General features: G+C 32.5%; 1 protein-coding gene and 1 long non-coding RNA gene across 3 annotated transcripts; one reads left to right on the top strand and one right to left on the bottom strand.

Annotated features, from left to right (window-relative positions):
- Positions 1-360: 360 nt before the first annotated feature.
- On the bottom strand, positions 361-1,016 carry LOC120156171. Its single transcript, XR_005519042.1, has 3 exons — positions 970-1,016; positions 534-616; positions 361-443 (listed from the first exon to the last, which is right to left on the bottom strand). It is a non-coding gene; the product is annotated as an uncharacterized LOC120156171 (long non-coding RNA).
- Positions 1,017-20,080: 19,064 nt separating this feature from the next.
- On the top strand, positions 20,081-22,123 carry LOC120156063. 2 transcript variants are annotated; one of them, XM_039167473.1, is made up of 3 exons: positions 20,081-20,521; positions 21,585-21,695; positions 21,886-22,123. In XM_039167473.1, the coding sequence occupies exons 1-2, from the start codon at positions 20,143-20,145 to the stop codon at positions 21,659-21,661; spliced, it is 456 nt and encodes a 151-aa protein (XP_039023404.1). In that variant the 5' UTR covers positions 20,081-20,142; the 3' UTR covers positions 21,662-21,695; positions 21,886-22,123. The 2 variants fall into 2 exon arrangements, with proteins under 2 accessions (XP_039023404.1, XP_039023406.1); XM_039167475.1 differs by having other exon boundaries at positions 21,927-22,123.
- Positions 22,124-23,242: the final 1,119 nt, after the last annotated feature.

A 23,242-nucleotide genomic window follows, 5' to 3' on the forward strand; every position in this document is an offset into this window, starting at 1 on the left:
ATAGTCGAGGTGCAAATATCCAATTAAGATTCACTATAGCAGCAGCTAGCTTTTACCAAAAACTCCCAAAACCAATGATGCTCTCAGTATTGTAAACCAAACGCAGGGAGTGAATTCAATGCGTTCCCAAAACCTCAGTAAATTCCGGGGATGATCTTGTACGGAAACCTTTTGCAGTATAGTTTCCAGTACTTACCGTATCTGGAACAAAAAGTTTCGATTAGTAAAAGTTAATGTTGTCTCATTAGAACAGTTCACGCTCGATATTAACCACCACTTTACAGATTAAACTCACTTAACATAGAAAAGAGTTGAGTTATAGGGAAAATGTTATAAAACCACTGAACACACACAAGTTACTTGGACCAGCACCAGTCATTGTCCCTTTTGGCTCGGTCGAATAAGAGGATGGTAAGATACACGACATAGAAGTAGGGCAGAAACTGGTGAAGTAACCAAAAGCAATAAAGGTTTCATATATGGTTATGAGTAGGACCAAGTAGTATAATTGTAACGATTAAGAACAAGCTTACATGGTTGAACAGAGCTGGAACAGTCCAAAAAAAATGAAGCTAAAATTTCTGGAACGTAATGGAAATGCCGAGCCAAACCCCACCTACAAGAGCCATTTAATGTTAGTTACGAGGTCCAAGCCACAGCTGAAAATGTATTCTCCGGTAATGAAAACTATGTGAACATCATTTCCCATTGAAGGCCACTCAAATTCCTGTTAACTTTGTACATGCTAATTTAGCTGCTAAATATCTTCCCAACAGAAAGGATACTGAAAATTCTTTATCTTTCTTCGTCATATTCATAAATTAGGGTTTATGAGAAATGATATCAATACGCCGAGACGAACCAATGCAACAGTCATATACACCATAAAAACCAAGTCCGGGCAGACAACAAGTACTTGTGCATGCCGGTTTGCACAATAAATTTCATATTCACACTAGAAAAACTCACCATCCTGATGTTAAAAGAAGGCTGGTTTTGGTTTCCCTGGATATTGTTGTGTTGGTGGCCTCAATCTGTTCAAAAGACCAGACAAGTTCAGACACTGATTTCCGGTTTTACAACCAAGAAAACAGAGATGAAAAATGGCATGAGACAAGCACCTTTGATGGAGCTTTCCCCCAAATTTTGCATTTTCAGTTTGTTCTGCGAAATTCTTGTCTTTTCCTATCGCAATCGTGGTGTATATGCAAAGAATGCCAGCGGCAAGAATATAAAGTGAAAATTGCAAAATAGAAAGAAAATTGTGATAGGACACAGATAGATTTGTTACTCTGACTGACTGTTCCTTTTTATATCCCCATAATCAAACTTGGACACGGATAAAAAAGAACAGTCATTCAGAGTAACACAGCAATCCGTTTCGACATCAACTACATGGTACTTAAGAATAAGGATTACACATCTCTCCCAAAGTCTTTGATTCTTAGTAGGTGGGCAAAGGAGCTGAAGACTAACTCACCAAGTTTTCTTGATTTCAATGTACCACCCGAGGTTGTACAGATAGGACGATTCGCTTCTCTACGTGTAACTTCCACTAGGTTATCCTACATTACATCAAAGACCGATGAGTCTTTCAAAACAGCAAGGGGTTATATGAAAAGACTAGCGGTAAAATTCAAAGACATGTTTACTATAAAAGCATTATCTAAACATAAAAAAAAACGTTCATGGCGTTTGCAACCCACCACATAAACAACCAAAACGAAAACAAGTACCAAAGAAAAGGTCGCAAACAAAAATGGCAATACAAGTTTTGCAAAAATTAGGGACATAACAAAGTTACTTGTCCACGATTGCAACTCGTTTTGCCAACGAGTTCACCACCAACCCATCATGATGTCTTTGCGGATGAGTACATGCAAAATTCATGGAGTAACAAATATGATCAAATTTATGTGAGTTTGTCCGTATATATGTTTGACCATTGTAGACACTTATTTTCGTCCGTGACACTTATTTTCGTCTGTGGTCCTTTCTATGTAGCATAGTATATATAATAATTTCGAATATAGCTTTTGAAAATATAAAGTATATAGTTTTTAAAGTATTTTTGAAAACATATAATATATATAGTTTTTAAAACGATTTTGAAAAACATATAGCATGTGGTTTTTAAAAATAATCTTGAAAACATATAGTATATAGTTTTTAAAATAACAATTAAAAAAAACGTACATTTTTAAAAAATGTATAATATATGGTTTTTAAAACATTTAAAAAACATATGATATATGGTTTTTAAAATATTTTTTTTTGAAAACATATAGTTTTAAAAAACAATTCTTTTTAAAACATATATATTATGGTTTTGAAAAAAAATTCTTTTTAAAGCATATATATATTATAGTTTCGAAAATAATTTTCGAAATCATATTTAGCTTTTAAATTGTTTTTGGAAACTTATAATATATATATATTTTTTTAGTTTTTATTCTATTAATTTTAATTTTTTTAGGATCCAAAATAGTCCAAATTCGGAGTCCAACTGGGTAGTCTAACCCAGTAAACCCAGTAGAAGCCCAACAAGGTACAAGCCTGGCATAGTAGAGGGTTAAGGTTTCCAAACCCTAAAAGGACATAAGCACCAACTGATGGCGGCGTCAATCGGGATTCAAAAACCGGTCAAGTAAATTGGGACCGAGCCATCCCGATAATTCCGGTCAACACGAAACCGACACGATTTTCCAACAATAAACGTCAAACTTGCAAATCGGGACTACACTATCCCGTAATATCCGGTAACAACCCCGTCGGAGGGGCTATATATATACGACGGAAACTAACACAGATCGAGCAAACCAAACAACAAATACCAATCAAACCAAAACACAAAAAAACCATTCGAATATAGCAAAAAAATCAAAACCTTCGCCGAAAGCTACTAGGAGAGCGTAAAGTCTACATCGGGAAGCCAAGGGTCACCGGAGAACTAAAGATCTCGTCGGAAATCAAGGTAAAAGTCGAAGCCTTGGGATTTAGATCTACTTTGATCTAGATTTTTTAGGGTGGATTCGGGTTTACGGGTTCGAGAGGGAACGTAAAGGTAAACTTAATTTTTTTCAAGTCGGGTGACGGTTCGAGGTTAGAACGGTGGTCGGCCATTCGGCCAAGTGTGGAAGAAGGGAGAGAGTTTGGAGAGTTTTATAGGTTTAGTTTAGGAGAAAGGGTGAGAAATGAGGGAATTAGGTGATTTAAGGGGTATTTATAGGGGGATTGGGTTGTAATTATTAGATTTTTAAATTATTTCTACAGTCCCTATACTTTTGATACGTAGTTCATTTTGGTCACCTATTGCAATTTTGCCTCTGAATTTTCAATTAATTCACTCGAGTCCCTGATTATATTTCTTGTATTTTGTAATTCGATCCCCTAACTTTTCTTATTTCTTCTGGCAGCCCATTTCTAGCATTAATTGGATCCATAAATTCCAATTTGTTACATATATTTTTATTTTATCTTATTTATTTCTCTTATTTAACATTTTTTCCTTTTTTTCATTAATATTATATATATATATATATATATATATATATATATATTACATATCTTATCTTTTATTCAACAATTTTTCCTATTTCTATATATTTTTTTATTCTTTCTTTATTTCTTTTACGTAAATTTATATATATATATATATATATATATATATATATATATATATATGTATATGTATCTACCCATTTTTTATTTATTTTTTATGGATATATGTAAACTTGTTTTTATCTTCTCTTAGGAACAACATTAATCGGTCAAAGGTAAGTAATTCGGAAAGACTCTTTAAATTTCAGTTTAACTTTTAATTTTCCCAATTAAGACAACCGATAAATTAAATTGGTACTGAAAGGGCAGTACAATGGTGCTAATCCTTTGTTGAACTATGTTTTGATATAACAATTTATGGAAAATATTTTTGGACTAGAATTGAATTTATTCAAAGTTTTCAAAAACAATTCAAAGTTTATTTAATTTGGAATTGAGCACAAAAAGTTTTTATGAATAGTACTGAATTGTTGAATAGTACCGATTTTGTATGAATAGTATTGATATTGTGTGAACATTAGTATCGATACCATGAATAGTAGTATCGATACCATGAACAGTATCGATGCTTAAAAATTCCAGAATAAAAAAATGGTATCGATACGCTACATTAGTATCGATACCATGAATAGTAATATCGATACCGTGAACAGTAGTATCGATGCTATCAAGCCCAACGGTAAAAAATTCAAATATTACAAAGGTAGTAGCGATACTCATTGAAGGAGTACCGATACTCATTGAAGGATTACCGGTACTACTTGTTCTGTGCAGTTTTATTTTGCAGAAAATTAATCCCCAACGACTCTAAAACATCCCCAATGGCTATATACGACTTTAAACTCATTTCAAGCTATAAAAACAAGATGAGGACACTTAAAGAAAGTAGAGAACACCTATCCAAGCAATCAAACACAAGAGAAGAGTTTTTCAATCTTATCTTATCTTTATCTTGTAAATAATTTTGTTCTTGTGAACTTAATTCTTGTAAACACCTACCTTAGAGAGGTTTTCTTATTTATATTTCTTTCCTTTTGTAAAAGGGGATTGGTTCTAGCTGAGCCCGTTAAAAGCTAGAGAGTTGTAAAGGTTATCTCTTTGTCTTTGAAAAAGAAAGGACAAATTAGTGAATTTGTTAGAAAATCCTTTGTGAGGAGCTAAGGTAGTGAATGTAGACATGGTTGAGAAGTCGAACAACCATAAATCGTTGTGCAAATTTTCTATCTTTCAATCTCCTTACTCCCTAAACAAAAAGAGTGACTCAACCTCTCTTTGTAAGCCCTTTCCCTCTTGTCGAACCCTTTCGGTTGTTGATTCGTACTTTAGCAAATCCTAACAATTGGTATCAAAGCTTAACTCATTAGAAGGTTTAACAACCTTGAGACAATACTTGAAGAAGCTCTACTGTAACATCCCAAACATCGGGTTAGTGACCAAATTATGAGATTCTAGAATTCAGTGACTAAATTAGATAAATTGAAAAGTTTAGGGACTTAATTAAAATATTTTATGTATGATGGTTTAGTAAAGAAGGAGGAATAAAAGGGGTAAATTGGTCATTAGAGCATGGAAATAATTAAAAATTGGATTGTAGTTATTTTATAACCACGTGGAACACATATTTGGGAAAACAAAGGTTCCAGATATCTCTTCATCTTTCTTCTTCTCCAGCCGTGAAGCTCCATAAGCTAAGGTGAGTTTTCTTATGAGTTGATTATTGTTGAAGTTAAGTTTGGTTTATGATTCTTAGATGATACTTAAGCTTAGGGAAAGCTTAAGTTGTTCTAAAACTATAAGATGAGGGACTTAAGGAGGATTAAAGATAAAGGGTCTCTAAAAGAAATCTTGAGAGAGAGGTAGAAATTAGATTTTTAGATTTGAATTGTCTTGTAAACAATTAGAATAAGAAGTAATAAGTGTTAGAAATGAGTTTGGATTATGTTGAAAAAATTGTAAGATTCTTGGTTTCAAAAATTTGAATGAGATATTGAAGTTAATAAGGTGTTGGAATGATTAAAGATAGTTAAAGTGCTTATAGTTGGGTTTAGTGGCAAGAATGGAGTTTAAAATAGAAGAATTAAGTGAAGTGTTGATGATTTTCGGAATGTGTGGAGTATGTTTTGGGTTAGTAGTATCGATACTCAACGAAAAAGTAGCGATACTACAAAACTATTATAGGCTATAATATTGCATAGGTATCGATAATGCATGAACAATATCGATACCATAAGGACATTTTAGACAACATCTTCATGGGGTATCGATACTGAAAGAGGTAGTATCGATACCATGGGTACCGATACCATAAGGCAGGTATCGATACAATCTTTGGAAATGGAATTACAGAATCAGAATTGGGTATCGATACTTGAGTATGACATTGATACCATTATAAGGGAAGTATTGGTACTGTTCTTTGGGTACCGATACTACTTCATAAGTAAAATGTGAATTATGTTCATAAAATAGCTTAAGTTATTAAGATCGAGTTATAATGTTTAGGATTCTTTGATTATTTTGGAAATCATATTTATGTAGATACCGAGATAAACGAGTTCCATAACAATTGACGAGTAAGATTGATCGATGGAAAGACAAAGAAATATAGGTGAGTGCATATGTATAGAATGGTTATAGCATGATATTGAAATTAAACTTGTGATAAGTTTATTTCTAACATATTTAGTACATGATTGCATTACACGATATGATATATGACATGAACTCATATGTTATGCATTATATGACAATGATCTAAGTGAATATGTATGAGAAGTTTACATAAGTGATGTGATAAAAGTTAAGAATTTTTATGTCTATGAGATATAAACTATGTGAATTGTGAAAAGCCCATGTTATTTAAATGAGAGCTATAGGTATAATTGGCATGCCAAGAGTCGATGGTCTACGTGGTCCTTCGGGACGTATATGTAATCCTTTGGAATATATATGCGGCCCTTTGAGACACATATTTGGTCCTTTGGAATATGTATATGGTTCTTAAGGATATTTATATGTGGTCCTTATTGACTTTTTATATGGCACTTCGGTGCATTTCTATGCTGCACTTCGGTGTATTTCTACGTGGCACTTCGGTGCATTTATACGAGCTGTTGTGACAGCATTTGTGCATAACCTCAATGCACTCACATACCTTAAGTTCTCGGTATTGTATCATGGGCTAATGAAAGTATTAATATGAATTCATAATTCTTACTTTGATAAGCTTATGTGTGAAATGCATGGTTATGTAAGTTGCATTGAATGAATATATGAATGCATTGTACTCCATCTCATTATAGTATTACTATATATTATGCCTTACTAAGTCGATGACTTAGCGTGTGAGTATTTCACACGTAAGATCCAAAAATTTAGACGAGTAAGGATAGGCAGCTGGGATAGCATCACTCCTGAGGATATCATATTATAATCAACTTAAACAGTAGGTTATTTTATTATAAAAGTTAATGTAGGCATGTAATTAAAAGTTTAAGTTGTATATGTTCTGATTACTTTTGTAAGTTTTTGTATTAAACTGATGTAAATTATGGGATTTCTTAATATAAGTTTAAATTTTCTACTATTTTTTATAAGTATATTATTTTAAAATGGTAATGTGACATCTCGGACTCGTATCTGGGTCAGTTACGAGTTGGGGGTGTTACATTTAATGGTATCAGAGCTAAAGTTTAGCCGATTCTAGTCATAAACCGAGGTCAAAAGTTTTTTTAAATAGTTTACAGGCCAACATAATATAAAATACTTCTGATCTGATATAGAGATGAGTATGTTATCTTGCTAATAGAATTATATGATTATGTTTTATTAGATGATAGACAAGATAGCTCCCAAAGTGAAGCGGGAGATGATAGGCCAGCTAATAGTAGTAATTCACTTGTCCTGGCTAGGCAAGGTGAAGAACAGGCACCCCAGGGAGTGCCTGTACAAGATCAGGATATGTTCTTTAAGATGTTGGACGCTATTCTTATGCGTTTCCAACCTCCTACTCCATCAACCCAAAGAATGAATGTGGCAAGGGAGTTAAAAGGATTGGGAGCTCCCAGATTTAAAGGAGAAGCCGAGGAAGGTCTGGTTACGGCAGACCTCTAGCTTAATGATTTGAAGATCATTTTGGATAGTCTCCACTGCTCAGAAGTGGAGAAGTTGGATGGAGCAGTTTCTTTGTTAAGGGGACAAGCTAGAATATGGTGGACGAATGTCACCATGAGGTTGGCAAGTGATCAAGTGACTTGGTCTCTATTTTTGGAAGAGTTTAAGCACAAGTATATTGGAGATCAGTTTATCATGCAAATAAAGCAAGAGTTTATGAGTCTGAAGTAGTTGAATCACACTGTATTTGAATATGAGTGTAAGTTCAATAAGTTGAGTCGGTTTGCAACTGAGCTTATTCCTACAGAGAAAGCCGCTTATGAATGGTTTGTGGGGGCTTACACCCTAGATTGAAGGAGATATTGATATTATTGAATTTGTCCTCATTCCAGGAGGTAATTAATTGTGCTAAAGCTCTAGAGAGAGATCAAAAATAAAAGGTTTAGGGATCAAAGAGTTTAGATGTCTAATAGAACTGTTGTTTCTTCAAGTTCAGCACCATCAAAAAGATGTAGAGATTCGAGATTCTGACCTCAAGCTAGATCTAAATCAGGTGCATCCTCTGCTAGAGATCCAGTCAGATGAGACCTAGACAGACCCAATCAGTAGGATCTGGTGTTGGGAGATCAAATCAGGGTCAATCGAGACAGTGTCAGCAGTGTGGGAAGAATCATTTTGGAATGTGTCGGATGGCCTCATAAGGCTATTTTTGATATGGGGACGCCAGAAATTTCATCTAGGATTATCCATTGATGGTTGGTGAACCTGCACCATCTGAGATAATTGTTTCTCCATAGCAAAGAGGAAGAGGTAGAGGGATAAACCAGTCTGAATCCTCTGCACAACTTGAAGTACGCTCAACTGCGTGAGTTTATAATTTAAAGACAAATGAAGATTGTGATGATCCAGAGATTATAGCAGGTACTTTCCAGTTATTTGATAAATTGGTGTTAGTATTGATTGATTCGGGTTCCACTTATTCATATATTAGTACTAAAGTAGTAAAGGAGTTGAGAATTCCATTAGAAGCTACGTGTAGTGAAGTTAAAGTGACTAATCCTTTAGCGCATAGTGCTCGGGTAAATAAGGTTTGTAAGGGGTGTCCCATAAGGATTCAATGAATTAAATTACCTGCTAATCTGATGGAACTACCCTTTGATGAGTTTGAAGTAATTTTGGGAATTGATTGGTTGTAACATTATCATGCAAATGTCGATTATAGACTGAAAAGGGTAACCCTGAGAAGTTCAGAAAGAATAGAAGTGAATGTGATCAGTGAAAGATTTAATCCTATAGCAAATGTAATATCGGCGATGTCAACAAGGAAATTGTTGCTACAGGGATGTCAGTGTTTTCTTAAAAATGTGATTGATAGTAGAGCTAAAGAGAAAGATTTAGATTAAATTCTGATAGTCAGAGAGTTTCTTGATGTATTTCCTGTGGAGTTTCCAGGATTACCTCCAGATAGAGAGGTAGAATTTCAAATTAAAGTGATGTCGGGATCAGCTCCTATTGCAATGGCACCTTATCATATGGCTCCGAAAGAATTACAAGAGTTAAAGAATTAGTTGCAAGAATTGTTAAAGAAAGGATTTATCAGACCAAGTGTGTCACCTTGGGGAGCTCCAGAATTGTTTGCTAAGAAGAAAGATGGTTCAATGCATCTTTGCATTGATTATCGACAGCTCAATAAGGTGACCATCAAGAACAAGTATCCCCTCCCAAGAATTGATGACTTGTTTGATATGTTAAAGGGAGATTTAGTATTCTCAAAGATCGATTTACATTCTGGTTATCATCAATTGAAGATTCAGGAGAAGGATATTCTGGAGATAGCTTTTAGAACGAGATATGGTCATTATGAGTTCATCGTGATGACATTTGGGGTAATAAATGCACCTGCTACTTTTATGGATCTCATGAACAGGATATTTAAACCCTATCTAGACCAGTTTATAGTTGTTTTTATTGATGACATATTGGTGTACTCGAAGTCCAATGAAGAACACAGTGTACATCTGAGGATAGTTTTGCAAACCTTAAGAGATAAGAATTTTTATGTCAAATTGCCTAAATGCGAGTTTTGGCTAAAGGGAGTGATTTTCTTGGGACATGTGATATCTGTAGATGGCATTCTTGTGGATCCTCAAAAGATAAAAGCTATTTTGGACTGGGAAGTTCCAAAGAATGTGTCTGAAGTTTGGAGTTTTCTTGGGCTTGCAGGTTATTATCGAAGATTTGTTAAGAATTTTTCGTTGATGTTCTACCTTTAACCAAATTCATGAGAAAGAATGTATCATTTGTTTTGAATCTTGAATGTCAAGAAAGTTTTGAAGCGTTAAAGAGAATTTTAACAGAAGCTACAGTATTGGTTCAACCTGAATCTGGAAAGAATTTTGTGGTTTTCAGTGACGCGTCCCATAATAGATTGGGATGTGTATTACGCAAGAAGGGAAAATGGTAGCGTATGAATTGAGATAATTAAAACCGCATGAAAAGAATTATACAACTCATGATTTGGAAATGGTTACGATGATTCAGAAAGAATTAAATTTAAGGCAGAGAATATGGGTGGAGTTCTTAAAGGATTATGATGTAATAATTGATTTCCATCCTGGAAAAGCTAACGTGGTAGTAGATGCTTTAAGCATAAAAAAGTTTACAGCCTTACGAGTTCTAGACGCCAGGTTATCTTAAGTGGAGATGGTGGTCTATGTGCAGAATTGAAGCTCAAACCAACATGGTTAGATTGAATCAGAGAACTGCAAAATAAAGATGACATGTGTTTGAAAAAATTAGAGTAAGTAAAGAATTAAGATAATAAGGATTTCGAGATTAAGTCTGATGGAAATTTGTACTATAGAGGAAGAGTGGTGATTCCAGATGATGAGGAATTGAAGAAGGATCTATTGACAGAGGCTCATTACAGTCCATTGACGATGCACCCGGGTGGAAACAAGATGTATATGGACCTTAAGAATCGGTATTGGTGGCCATGAATGAAAAGAAGTATCACTAAATTTGTGTCTAAATATTTAACATGTCAACAAATCAAAGTCGACCATCAAGTTAAGCATTTATATGTCTATGAGATATAAACTATGTGAATTGTGAAAAGCCCATGTTATTTAAAAGAGAGCTATAGGTATAATTGGCATGCCAAGAGTCGAGGGTCTACGTGGTCCTTCGGGACATATATGTAATCCTTTGGAACATATATGCGGTCCTTTGAGACACGTATTTGGTATTTTTATAATATGTATATGGTTTAATGAGATTTCTATGTGGTCCTTATGGACATTTTATATGGCACTTCAGTGCATTTCTACGTGGCACTTCGGTGCACTTCTATGTGGCACTTCGGTGTATATATACGAGATGTGGTGACAACATTTGTGCACAACCTCAATGCACTCACATAGCTTAAGTTCTCAATATTGTATTATGGGCTAATGAAACTATTAATATGAATTCATAATTGTTACTTTGATAAGCTTATGCGTGGAATGCATGGTTATGTAAGTTGCATTGAATGAATATATGAATGCATTGTACTCCTTCTCATTATAGTATTATTATATATTATGCCTCACTAAGATGATGACTTAGCGTATGAGTGTTTCACACGTAGGATCCAAGAAGTTAGACGAGCAAGGATAGGTAGCTAGGATAGCATCACTCCTGTGGATATCAGATCAGAAGCAACCTAAATAGTAGGTTATTTTGTTATGAAAATTAATGTTGGCATGTAATTAAAAGTTTAAGTTGTATATGCTCTGATTACATTTGTAATTTTTGTATTAAACTGATGTAAATTATGGGATTTCTTAATATAAGTTTAAATTTTCTACTATTTTGTATAAGTATATTGCTTTAAGAAGATGGCTTCCATCTCCTACTCGTTCTACATGGAAGACTCCCAACCGATCGACAAGCCTTCACATTTCAATGGAGTAAACTACATCATTGGAAGAAATTAATGAAGTTATTTATCCAATCCAATGATTTTGATGCATGGGAGATGATCGAGAATGGATACTCTTCTCTTACGAAGAAGGCGAAGAAGTGGAGTGACCAAGAACGAAAGAAAACTCAACAAGATGCTAAGGCCATGCACATGGTGTTTTGTGCATTTGGTCCTGATATCTATAAAGGAGTTTCTTCTTGTTCAAATGCCAAGGAACTTTGGAATAAGCTCGAGGAAATCCATGGAAACAAGAAAGAAGAACCAACAAAGGTGGTGTCCTTAATGGCTCGTGAAGAGCCCGAGGTATCTTCTAACTCAAATGAATTAAATTCTTGTTGTTTTAATGAGTTACAAGATGCATATGATGAATTATTTTTGGAGTTTGAGACCATGAACTTCAAATATAAGAAAATGATTTCAAAATTTAAAATTGAAAATGATTTTCTTTTGAAAGCTAAAATGGATTTTGAAAACCAAAATGAAATTTTGAAAAATGATTTAGAGCTTTCAAAAATGAAAATTGAAAGTTTTGAAAAAGAAAATTTTAATTTAAAAGTTAAGCTTGAATTCTTAACAAAAGAAAAAGAAATCATTTTAAATAAATCATCTAGTTCCATAATGACAAAATGCTCGCATTGTCATTATCATGGTCACAATGAACATACTTGTCCTTTGAAGAAAGGAAAACGTTTTAAAATTAGACAAGTATGGGTTCCCAAGGGAACAAGGGGCATTGAAACTAACGTTCAAGGATCCAAAGAAATTTGGATACGAAAATCAACTTAAATGTCTCTTGTAGGTATATGGAAGAAATGGTGATGAATATGAAGAAATCAAGATGCTCTAGCCACACGTTGAAAAAGGAATGGGTAACCTCTAAGCTTAATGCTCTTGATTTTGGTTATTTGGTTGCTCATTTGGATTTCTGCATGAATGAGTTTTGATCTTAAATGGTTATGTTTTGGTTTTCCTCTCATGTATATTAAAAAGGTTTCATGATGAACATTTTAAATTTTTACTGTTTTTTCATAATTTTTAGTTCATCATAATGAATTTTGGTTAAACTTTGTTTTAAATGCAAATGATATCTCTCTAACAATTGATATCAACTTTTCAAATACTTTGATATCTCTCTAACAATTGAATGTTTATGCATGTGTTTTTAAAAGCAAAAGATATCTCTCTAACAATTGATATCAAATTCTTCAAATGCATAATATTTTTTTAAGTTTTATGCACATGTACCTAATTTCAACATTTAGTATGACATAAAGTATTTTAGACTTGGATATATTGAATTTCATGTGCTACTAACATATTTGTTAATTTTTTATGAAATTCAATTTGATAATTTAGTTTTGTCAAAAACAATTTTCAAATGTTTTATTATATCAAAAAGGGGGAGATTGTTGAACTATGTTTTGATATAACAATTTATGGCAAAATGTTTTTCGACTTGAATTGAATTTATTCAAAGTTTTCAAAAATAATTCAAAGTCCATTTAATTTGGAAGTGAACACAAAATTTTTTATGGATAGTATCGTACTGTGTGAATAATACCGATATTGAATGAATAGTATCGATACTATGTGAACAGTAGTATCAATACCATGAACAGTACTGATGCTAAAAAATTCAAGAATGCAAAAAATGGTACTGATACTGCTACAGTAGTATCGATACCATGAACAGTAGTATCGATACTATCAAGCCCAACGGTCAAAAATTCAAATATTACAAAGGTAGTAGCGATACTCATTGAAGGAGTACCGATACTATTTGTTCTGGGCAGTTTTATTTTGTAGAAATTTAATCCCTAATGACTCCAAAACATCCCTAATGTCTATATACAATTTAAAATTCATTTCAAGCTATAAAAACAAGCTGAGGACACTTAAAGAAAGTAGAGAACACCTATCCAAGCAAACACAAGAGAAGAGTTTTTCAATCTTATTTTATCTTTCTCTTGTAAATAATTTTGTTCTTGTGAGCTTAATTCTTGTAAACACCTACCTTAGAGAGGTTTTCTTGTTTACATTTCTTTCCTTTTGTAAAAAGGGATTGGTTCTAGTTTAGCCATTGAAAAACAAGGGATTGGTTCTAGGTGAGCCCGTTAAAAGCTAGGGAGTTGTAAAGGTTATCTCTTTGTCCTTGAAAAAGAAAGAACCAATTAGTGAATTTGTTTGAAAATCCTTGGTGAGGAGCTAAGGTAGTGGATGTAGACTTAGTTGAGAAGTCGAACCATTATAAATCGCTATGCAAATTTTCTATCTTTTAATCTCCTTACTCCCTAAACACAAAGACCGACTCAACCCCTCTTTGTAAACCCTTTCCCTCTTGGCGAACCCTTTCGGTTATCGATTCGAGCTTCCGCAAATCCCAACATCCTTCCTTGGCTATAATCGACTCCCGAATCTAAAATATTTATGGCAAAACGCAGATCAGGTAAGATGATAAATTAAGGTGTTCGGTCAACCAAATGATCAGTGGCGGCTCTAGCACATTTATTTAAGTCAAAATCCAATTTCGGGCCCACTCGAAGGACAGTTACGACAGCCATCATGTATTACAACTTTCGATTCCAATTCTAATGATTTCACCATTACTTCTCAAGACAACGACGGAGATTGGAGTACTGCAACTACCAATCTACATATATTGTAATGATAATAACACCTGGTATGATACATTTACATGTGAAAAAAATTTTGTTATACATTTTCTAAAATAACCTCAAATAGGCATTCACATATATATTAAACATTCAATATATACATAAAAAAATTAGTTCTCTATTCAGATCACCCACATGCTCATAAGTCTCTTTCTCGCGTTTATTCAGCAACTTAGCGTAAACAATGTGAGTTCATTCTTTTTTATATTTTTTCATGGCAAACCAAATCAGTTAATATTCTTATACGATCCCATTTGCCAACAACATATATTCAATTTTTTAGTCTATTACCATATCATTCATATTCAGATCATACTCAAATTTTTAAAATTTATAAATAATGTAATGCCTTACCACTTTCTCCACCCCCCCCCCCAGAATTCCACTTGCATCATTCTTATGACATGAGAGCCACAATCATTTATGTACAACATAATAATATCTTGTCAAATATAATTCATACAATTATAAAAAGTAGCAGACAAATAACAATTAAAATAGTCAAAATGCATATTCATTCGTTTCAACATTCGGTATTTCCTACACCACTATCAAAAGTTTTATTGGTACCTTAGGTGACCCAAATGTCTCCTTAAAAATTGGAAGCGTAAAACCTTTTTGTAATGTTTTCAGCTGTATTTGAAATTTCTTTTATCAGATTACCTTCTTTTAATTATAGAACATGCATAAACATTAATGTAAACATTAAGTTAATCACCATTTTCTCCGCATCCTTCATTATAATTTTTTCCTCGTCGTGGTTAAAGTATCATACACCCTTTCTCTCTTTAAATTCAAATCCAACACCACCAAAAACCAATTGCTAGCATTGACATTCATTGTTAAAATGATCTATGCAATTACATGTCGTAGGTTATTAATCATAATACAAATTTTCTTTATAAATCATTAAATTGAACAAATAATAAGGTGTTTTCTCTTACCGAATCACAATCGGTCACTTTTGCATAGTCTCTGACCATAGTACCATAGACTTTTGAAATATGCTTATAATCTATTTTCTTAGCTAAAAGCGTGAGTTGCAATTCCTCTTCTAAACCATTACTACTTTACCATCCATAAATTTTTATTAATATTACATAAACATTTATTAATTCAACTTACCGATATATTACAAGGAAAGTACGCAATCTTTTATGCATGTGACCAACTATGAGATTCGAACACCACAGTCCACCAGACCATATAAATGACCTAACAAGTACATAATGTTTCAATCAATACATATAATGAAGCAAACAAATACTCTTCCTGTTTATGTTCCAAATAAATATTAATCCACAATTGGTTGCCACTGAGAAATCATGTATCTACATAACCTTTGGACAGATCATTTTAATTTCTAACCAAATTTTCATCAACCTACTCTAACAACAATTGCTTCCCACTAACCTTTTACGTACATCCTCCAACCTACAATATTGAATTTATATTAGTAAGCACACTACAAGTTTCACAATCAGAATCATTTTCATCATCAATGCATACATCAGGTGTTCTAAAGTCAGAAGCAACCAAAATCTTATGATATTTCGTTGGTTCCTCTTCCTCTTCTATCAGCTTCGCTCCTTGGAACAATCGTTTTTTGCTTTTTTTCTATATCATCAATATTTTTTCAACCGATCCAAACAACTCTTTCACTTCTACCCTCAATTCACTAATTTCATTAATGACACACCCTTTATCAGTTCCTCCAACCCATTAACAATTTTTTAAGATCACTAACACAATACTTCATCCACTCTATTTCACCCCTCATTTTATCAACTTCTTCCACCACTCCAACAAATTTTGCATTACTTTTTCCCATAAACTCTATTCCATCATAATTTTGGGTCTCAAATGCTTCCTCCACCCTCACTTGTATTTCATGAACCTCTTAAATACTTTGTTTAATTTGTAGCAACTCAAACATAATTAAAATGAAGTTTATCTAACACAATTTCATTCATACAACCCCCTTACCAGAATCTTTATCTTCAGTATTCTCTTCCTCCATGAGAATAACCTTTAAAATTAAATTACAATATTAATCAAACTTTTCAAATTTGTCATAAATGAAGTTTTAAAAGCATAATAACCAATATGACATTTCTTACCTTTTATTCCCTCTTCGGTCGTTCTGATTTCAAGTTTGCCATAATTCGCATTATATCTTCCTTTCACCATGCAAGAATGTGTGGCATCCTGGTTTTTTTGCAGTGGCCACACTTGCTGAATTTAACCATAAATTGTAGGTACCTATATTCAATATGAACTAAATCATTTTATCCATACAATTCAATTTATTTAAATAAGTATTATAGAAAAAGACATCTTTACTAGTCATTTACCTCTAATATAACAATGCAACCTTTAAGGTATCTGCTTTTCGGGATTTTGAAAGCTAACTATTTCTTCAACCATTTTGTCTGCAATAAATTTCTCCCAATTTAGTTCACCCTTCATCCATTCCTCACTCAAAAACTTCAAAATTTTCCTTGCTCGATGTTGTATCACCCCTTGGACAAAGAAATATCCCAACCATGTACAATAACACTCTTGCCTTCAGTAGATCACCATCATATTTACTGTTTTTTATATGTCTCTCCAAATCAACTAATGTAACCTTCGCCTTTATATTATACATCACACTCAGTTTTTCCAATCCTCCCTCTGAAATACTTCTTCAACACAAACCCTTCATTTTTCAACCCCAAAACTGATACAACCTCCAAAACCCCCAACGGTAATGAATATCCACTGAACTTGATTCTACAGTTTTCTACATCAAAATTCTCTATCAAGTATCAACATAACTCCCTATGTATTGGTCGTGCGTTTATTTCAATCAAAGACTCCAATCCTAATTCTTTAATAACATTCAATTTTTCTTTCCTTTCAAATCTTTCATCAATTAACTCATTCTTATCAAGCTACATCTTGTCGACACTTTCTACAGTTATTTAAAAATAAACAACTTGTTATGTTATGTTCTATACAACCTTTATAGAATAAGTTACAACTTTATATAATCCTGAAAGTATGACCAATACCTTCTTTTCATGTGTAGTCATCCATGCGTTATATATACTTCTTTTTGTTTCTCTGACAATTTTACACAAGGATCTTTATCCTTTCACTCATCAACTTCCATTTCACCGCCACTTCTTTCCTCACTTGCAATCAACTTTTTTTTTATCAGTAATGTCTATAATACTCTATCTCTATACCTTCTCAATTCATTTTACATACATGCATAACCAACCTTTTTGTTAGAAACTCCCTTCAATCGTTGACATTCAATTACACTATAAGCATTTCAAAATTTTCATCAATGTAAACCTCTAAAATACTTTTAGATTATAAACCACCATTCAAACAAGTATTATAAAAATACATGGTTACTTACTAAAAGTGCATATATGAGGACATTGATTGCTTTAGTCTTCATTCTATCTCATTGGTCTCTCAATCCTCCGAGTCATCTTCTTCTAGAAAAAAGAGCGACATGTCGTAACCTCCCATGTCATTCAGTTTTCCTCCCACAGTTTTTCTACCATTGATGCCATCTTATTCTTCTTGTTCCTTTTCATTCTTTACGATATAGATTTCAGCTAAACAATTATGTAAATTGTATCTTCATTTCATAACCGATTATAGCCATAAATGATCATTATACTAACCAATCATCTACAACTATATTTTCTTCGATTCAACTTATAATATTACATTCTACTTATTTTACTAACCCCACTACTTTTCCATTTATTCAACCTATACTATTAATCGATCCATTATATTACATCTTTCCCTTAATCCCTAAATCATAATTGGTTAATTTGAACATTTTTAAACTAGGGTTTCACGAACATACATGTTTGTTCTTTAAATTGGGATTTTAGTTAGGTTTTTCACTGTTAATGTCTATTGCTCAGATGGATAATAGATTCTCAACACTAATACCCCTATTTCTCTTATCTGATTATATACTTTATCTTCCCTAAACCGGATATGTTTTCTATAAATACTCTATACTTTCCCCTTTGTATCGAAATATGTGGAAAAGTTCGATACTTTTTAAGCCTTCTCGATTACCTTCCGCTTTGTACATTAAAAAAATATTGATATTAGGGTAAAAGTTCGATATAAACAGTTTTCAACACAAAATGTCCTATCTAGAAACCGAAAATGTTATCATTTAATATAATGATATTGGTTGAAATTTAAAATGTTACCCTTCTATCGGTCACATAATAAGTTAAAATCGTTAATGTTTTTAATATAATTAACATTTACAGATTTTAAGTTGTTGTGGTCTTATTCATTCACATGACAACATAATAAGTTCGTTACTATTTCAAGAGTATGTTGCGATCAGAAATGGTATAAATTTCGAAAATATCGATATTCTCGAAAGCTAGTATCGATACTTACCGGCAAAATAAATTACTCGATTAAGCCATTTTAAATTATTTTAACTTCCTTACAACCTAATTTATTATACTTAATTCAGCTTTTCCGGTAAAGCTAGAACTATTTTCTTAAGTTTCTTTTAAACTTTCCGGTTGCGCCATTTTTTAGCTGTATATTACTCTTCCGTTCTTTAGAATTCCCCATATGAAATACAACAATTTTAACTTCAGATAAAAAAAATGTTATTGTCTTCCTTCCATTAAATTTGTCTATTACAATTTTTTTAAACTTTGATAATAATTATTTTAAATATTTAAATAATTCTATTTTATAATATATATATATATATTAAAACTATTTGATTGTATATTTTTAAAATATATATTTTCATATTTTATCAATAATAAATTTTAAATAATATTGAGACATAGTTAAAAAGAATAACCCAGAAAGTCAATAAAGGATAATTTAAGTGAAACTGAGGGAGTAGTATTATAATTCAGTATCATTTGTATGTAATAATGTTATTTTAAACTGTTTTTATCTTAATTATTTTACATAATTATATTTAAAAATAAATTTGTTTATCTAAAATAATAATATAAATAAATATATATGTGATTCTATTTGAAAGAAGTGTTATGATTCACTTATATCTTTGTAAAACTTAGTTTTACACCATTTTTTTCCAATGAATATAAAAAGATATAAAAAGATGTGATCAAGTTGTTTTTTGTTAAACATTTATCATTTTGAAATATTTAACCTTTCACGTAATTTGATGTGATGTTTGATATTAACTACAGAAATATATGTAGTTCACGATATACTACAATACACACAGCTTAAGTTATAAGAAAATCGAAATCGATAATTCAAATATCAGTAGTATACTTCAAAAAATGTAATGATAGAATATGTTCATGTACTTCTCCGACGTAATTGAGAGATAAGACCACAATATGTAAGACATGAACATAATAAAATAACGGATGTTCTAATAATTATTGCACAGGATGATGAATTTATAAAATTATATTTGATTTTCCTCATATTTTTATGATGATACTCTTTCAATTAAACTCACAAGATAAATCATCTTTTTTTTCTATTAAAAAATATATTAAATCTTTAACTACCATTTCAAAAAATATTTAATTATGACTGCATCTCATTATAATTTGAACAATATTTATATTATAAATTTTGAGTAGATAAAAATTTGATAAATATAAAATTAAAATAGAACCGTCTGGATATGGAGTTTTTAAACCGGGCCGCGAATATTCATGTATAGTCCCTGTATGCCCTATAAATAGAGGCTGTGATCTGCTTACAAATACCTATTTCTTTTCCTTCCCTTTATCCGGTTACAGCCTTCCCCACCTTTTCCTTGTGTTTCTCCCGTTAATGGCTCGTTCACTTTGCCAAACCATAATCAAGCTCCGCCCCATCTCCAAACCCCCTCCATCATCTTCTCTTCTCATTTCATTCCGATCCCAATCGAGCCAACCCAACCATTTCGATCAGACCGACGCTTCTTCCGACGCTTCATCCGATCCCCTCCTTCGGAAACTCGAAGACGCCATCCATAGGATCATCGTCCGCCGTTCGGCACCCGATTGGCTTCCTTTTTTACCGGGATCCTCTTACTGGGTCCCGCCTTCCACAGCCAAATCATACGGCCTTGCTCAGATTGTTGAGAAATTGGCTAACCCTTTGACCCCGGAGGAATCCATGTCCACCACCACCGTCCGAGGTTGGCCTTCCTCCGAGTATTTCATCAAAGGTAAATTCAATTGTCAGTGGCTTTGGAATTCTAATCCATTTTCCCCTTCCTATTTATGATCGATTTGGTCTTTTCTTTTTTAATTTGGACAAAAGTTTACCTAACAATCAAATTGAATTTTGAGAACAAGATGCTATCAATTGCTAATTAATTTTATATGTTTCTTCCTTTGATTTTTTGTGTGGATTCTACTCGATTTTTTTCTTTTTAAATTTGGGCAGATGTTTATCCTAATATTCAAATTGAACCTTAAGGACCAGCTGTTATGTTTATACTATAAAGTATTTAATAATATAAGTAGATTCCGCTTCGTTGGCCAATTCAACCTAGAACTTGACGTTTAGATTGTAGACTTATTCGGATTTGGTCTTTCTAACTGGAATGTAATTGTTTATTATAGGTTCCTTTAGTTATGGGCGTTGGATATCTTTGAATAAGAGATTTCCCCATTGTTTTTAAGCCCTATTATGGCAATTGAAAATTTTCGATTGATAAGTAAGAATCAGGTTTCTTTTCTTGAGAGAAAAAATACCATGTAATGGAAATTTTTATTTTTATTTAACTGTAAAATCTTAAGATACTGGCATCACATTTGCCTACATATGCAGTGCGGAATGATGCCTTAGAATTTCACCAGGAGTAGGTAAAATGTTAATGCTTCTGTTGCTCGTGCTCTCTATTTTCTGAAGTAACGACATCAACATACTTGGGATATGATACTAAGATATGATCCTCTTGGGAAAAAAATGGAATATGCTCCATACACCTACCTGCCTCCGATACTTACACCCAAACCCAAGTAACAAAGCTTCGGATGGTCCATTATGCTTTGCTGACTTGTCTATGTTTTCCCGAAAATGTTTGTGGGATGATTGGTATTACTAGAATGTTTGAAGGATATTTATGTTTTAGAAAAGTTTTAGGATCTAAGTCATATGGTTGGCTGTGCATTTGACAATGGATGGGGACAAAAGGTCTTTCCTCGGAAGGGGACTATTTCAGGAACCTGCTTAAGCTCGTTTTTCTTTTATTAAGTACTTTAATCTTCTTTACAACATTACAGGTGGACCCCCCCACCCAGTGGAGGAGGCAGACATGACTTTAAATACTAAATCTAAAACCGAGGATGAGGAAGGATGAAGCCATGCTTACTGCACGAATAAGAGCATCTGGGGTGAGTCTTTTTGTTTTACTCGGATATTAGTGTGTGTCCAACACGAGCATGTTTAAATGTTATTAAGTTTTTCCGTATGCTTAGAGAGCTGCATTCCTATAACCATGTTGGGAAATATATTGGTGCATCAGTTTGCATAAATATACTATTCGAGGAAGTTTATTGATGGAAGGTGAATTGGGACTTGCAGGCTCAGCAAGAATTGGATTTGTTGACAAAGTCTTTTTTCAGTTTGCAGATTGGAGGAGGTGTACAGATGCAATGTAGGTTAATGGAACTGAAATAAAACCCCTTTCTTTCTTGATTGGAAAAAAAAAATCACAGCTGAAATGATTAATGTATCTTATGTATTTTTAAAACAACTAGTTCTTATCAGTTAAGATTATGTATCCATCACTCCATGTCATGTATGCTATAAGCTTGTAACTCATCCTGTGAATACAGATTGTAATATTCTCCATTTCTCTTGCTCAAATTGCTCGGAATTTTCATTTTCGAGCATTCGCATTTGATGCGTATCCCTCCATCTAATGCTGATGCTCGGGTTTTACATGTTGAGTCTATCGGATTGGCTGAATAGGTCCTAGATTTTTTTTTTTTTTGGCAAGGAATTATATTATTGGGCTAATCTAATTAGAGAGGAACATGATTTGAACCTTGCACAAAATGACATCGGTGTCATTTAACCATTAAATAACTCTATTAATCTGTATTGTTCAGATCAGGTATGTGGTAGAATTATGATTATTCTTAAATCTTTTTTGTGTATAATGTTTTTTATAATTGGATGACTTTAATTACTCTTACGTGAGTATTCTTTATAAAATTAAGGCTTAAACTAAATAAAGGAACTTAAACTTTATAAAATTAAGGCTTAAACTAAAAAAGTACTTAAGTTATATTTCTTTTGCTTAAAGTACCTTTTTTTTCTTCAAAATGTCTTTAATATATTATATGGAACAACTTTAAATATCTTAATTATTTTTTGTTAAAATAGATTCTTAAATTATAAATTTTTTACTTTAAACTCCTAAATATCTGACCAAAAAAAGTACTTAATTTTGTGTGATATGTCAACATTTTATTGGTCAAAAAATAATTTTCTAACTGAAAGAATATTAAAACTTAAAATAATAAAATATGATAGTTTAAATACCTAGTTTGATCAAAAAAATAATTTAGGTATTTAAAATAAATAAAGGGTATAATTTAAATATTTATTTTATTTTAAGTCTAAAATTACATTTTTAATATTTAATTTAATTTAATTTTAAGGGTCAAACTTATTGACAAGAACTATTTGCATTGCATGTCTCATTGTTTGTTCGAACTCTAGCAGGTCAACCTAGTTTAAATAATTTGTATGATAACGATGAATTATTTAAGCACGGCCCCCTTCTTATCGTTTATAATAATGAAGTCGAATCGATGGAAAGCTTTTGGACACCGTCATAACCATTTTTCAAAAAAATAATTAAATATTATTTTAAAAAACGATTATGACTTTAATTTGGAAAATTTGGTGATTTGGAATTAATTTGAATTAA

Source organism: Hibiscus syriacus, unplaced genomic scaffold (genome assembly GCF_006381635.1).
Source record: "Hibiscus syriacus cultivar Baekdansim isolate YM2019G1 unplaced genomic scaffold, ASM638163v2 tig00111213_pilon, whole genome shotgun sequence".
Classification (NCBI taxonomy): Eukaryota; Viridiplantae; Streptophyta; class Magnoliopsida; order Malvales; family Malvaceae; genus Hibiscus; species Hibiscus syriacus.

Coding starts and splice junctions, on each gene's coding strand:
- LOC120156063 (XM_039167473.1), top strand. CDS start 20,143: ATGGCTCGTTCACTTTGCCAAACCATAATCAAGCTCCGCCCCATCTCC. Junction 20,522..21,584: donor CTCCGAGTATTTCATCAAAG/GTAAATTCAATT, acceptor ACAACATTACAG/GTGGACCCCCCCACCCAGTG.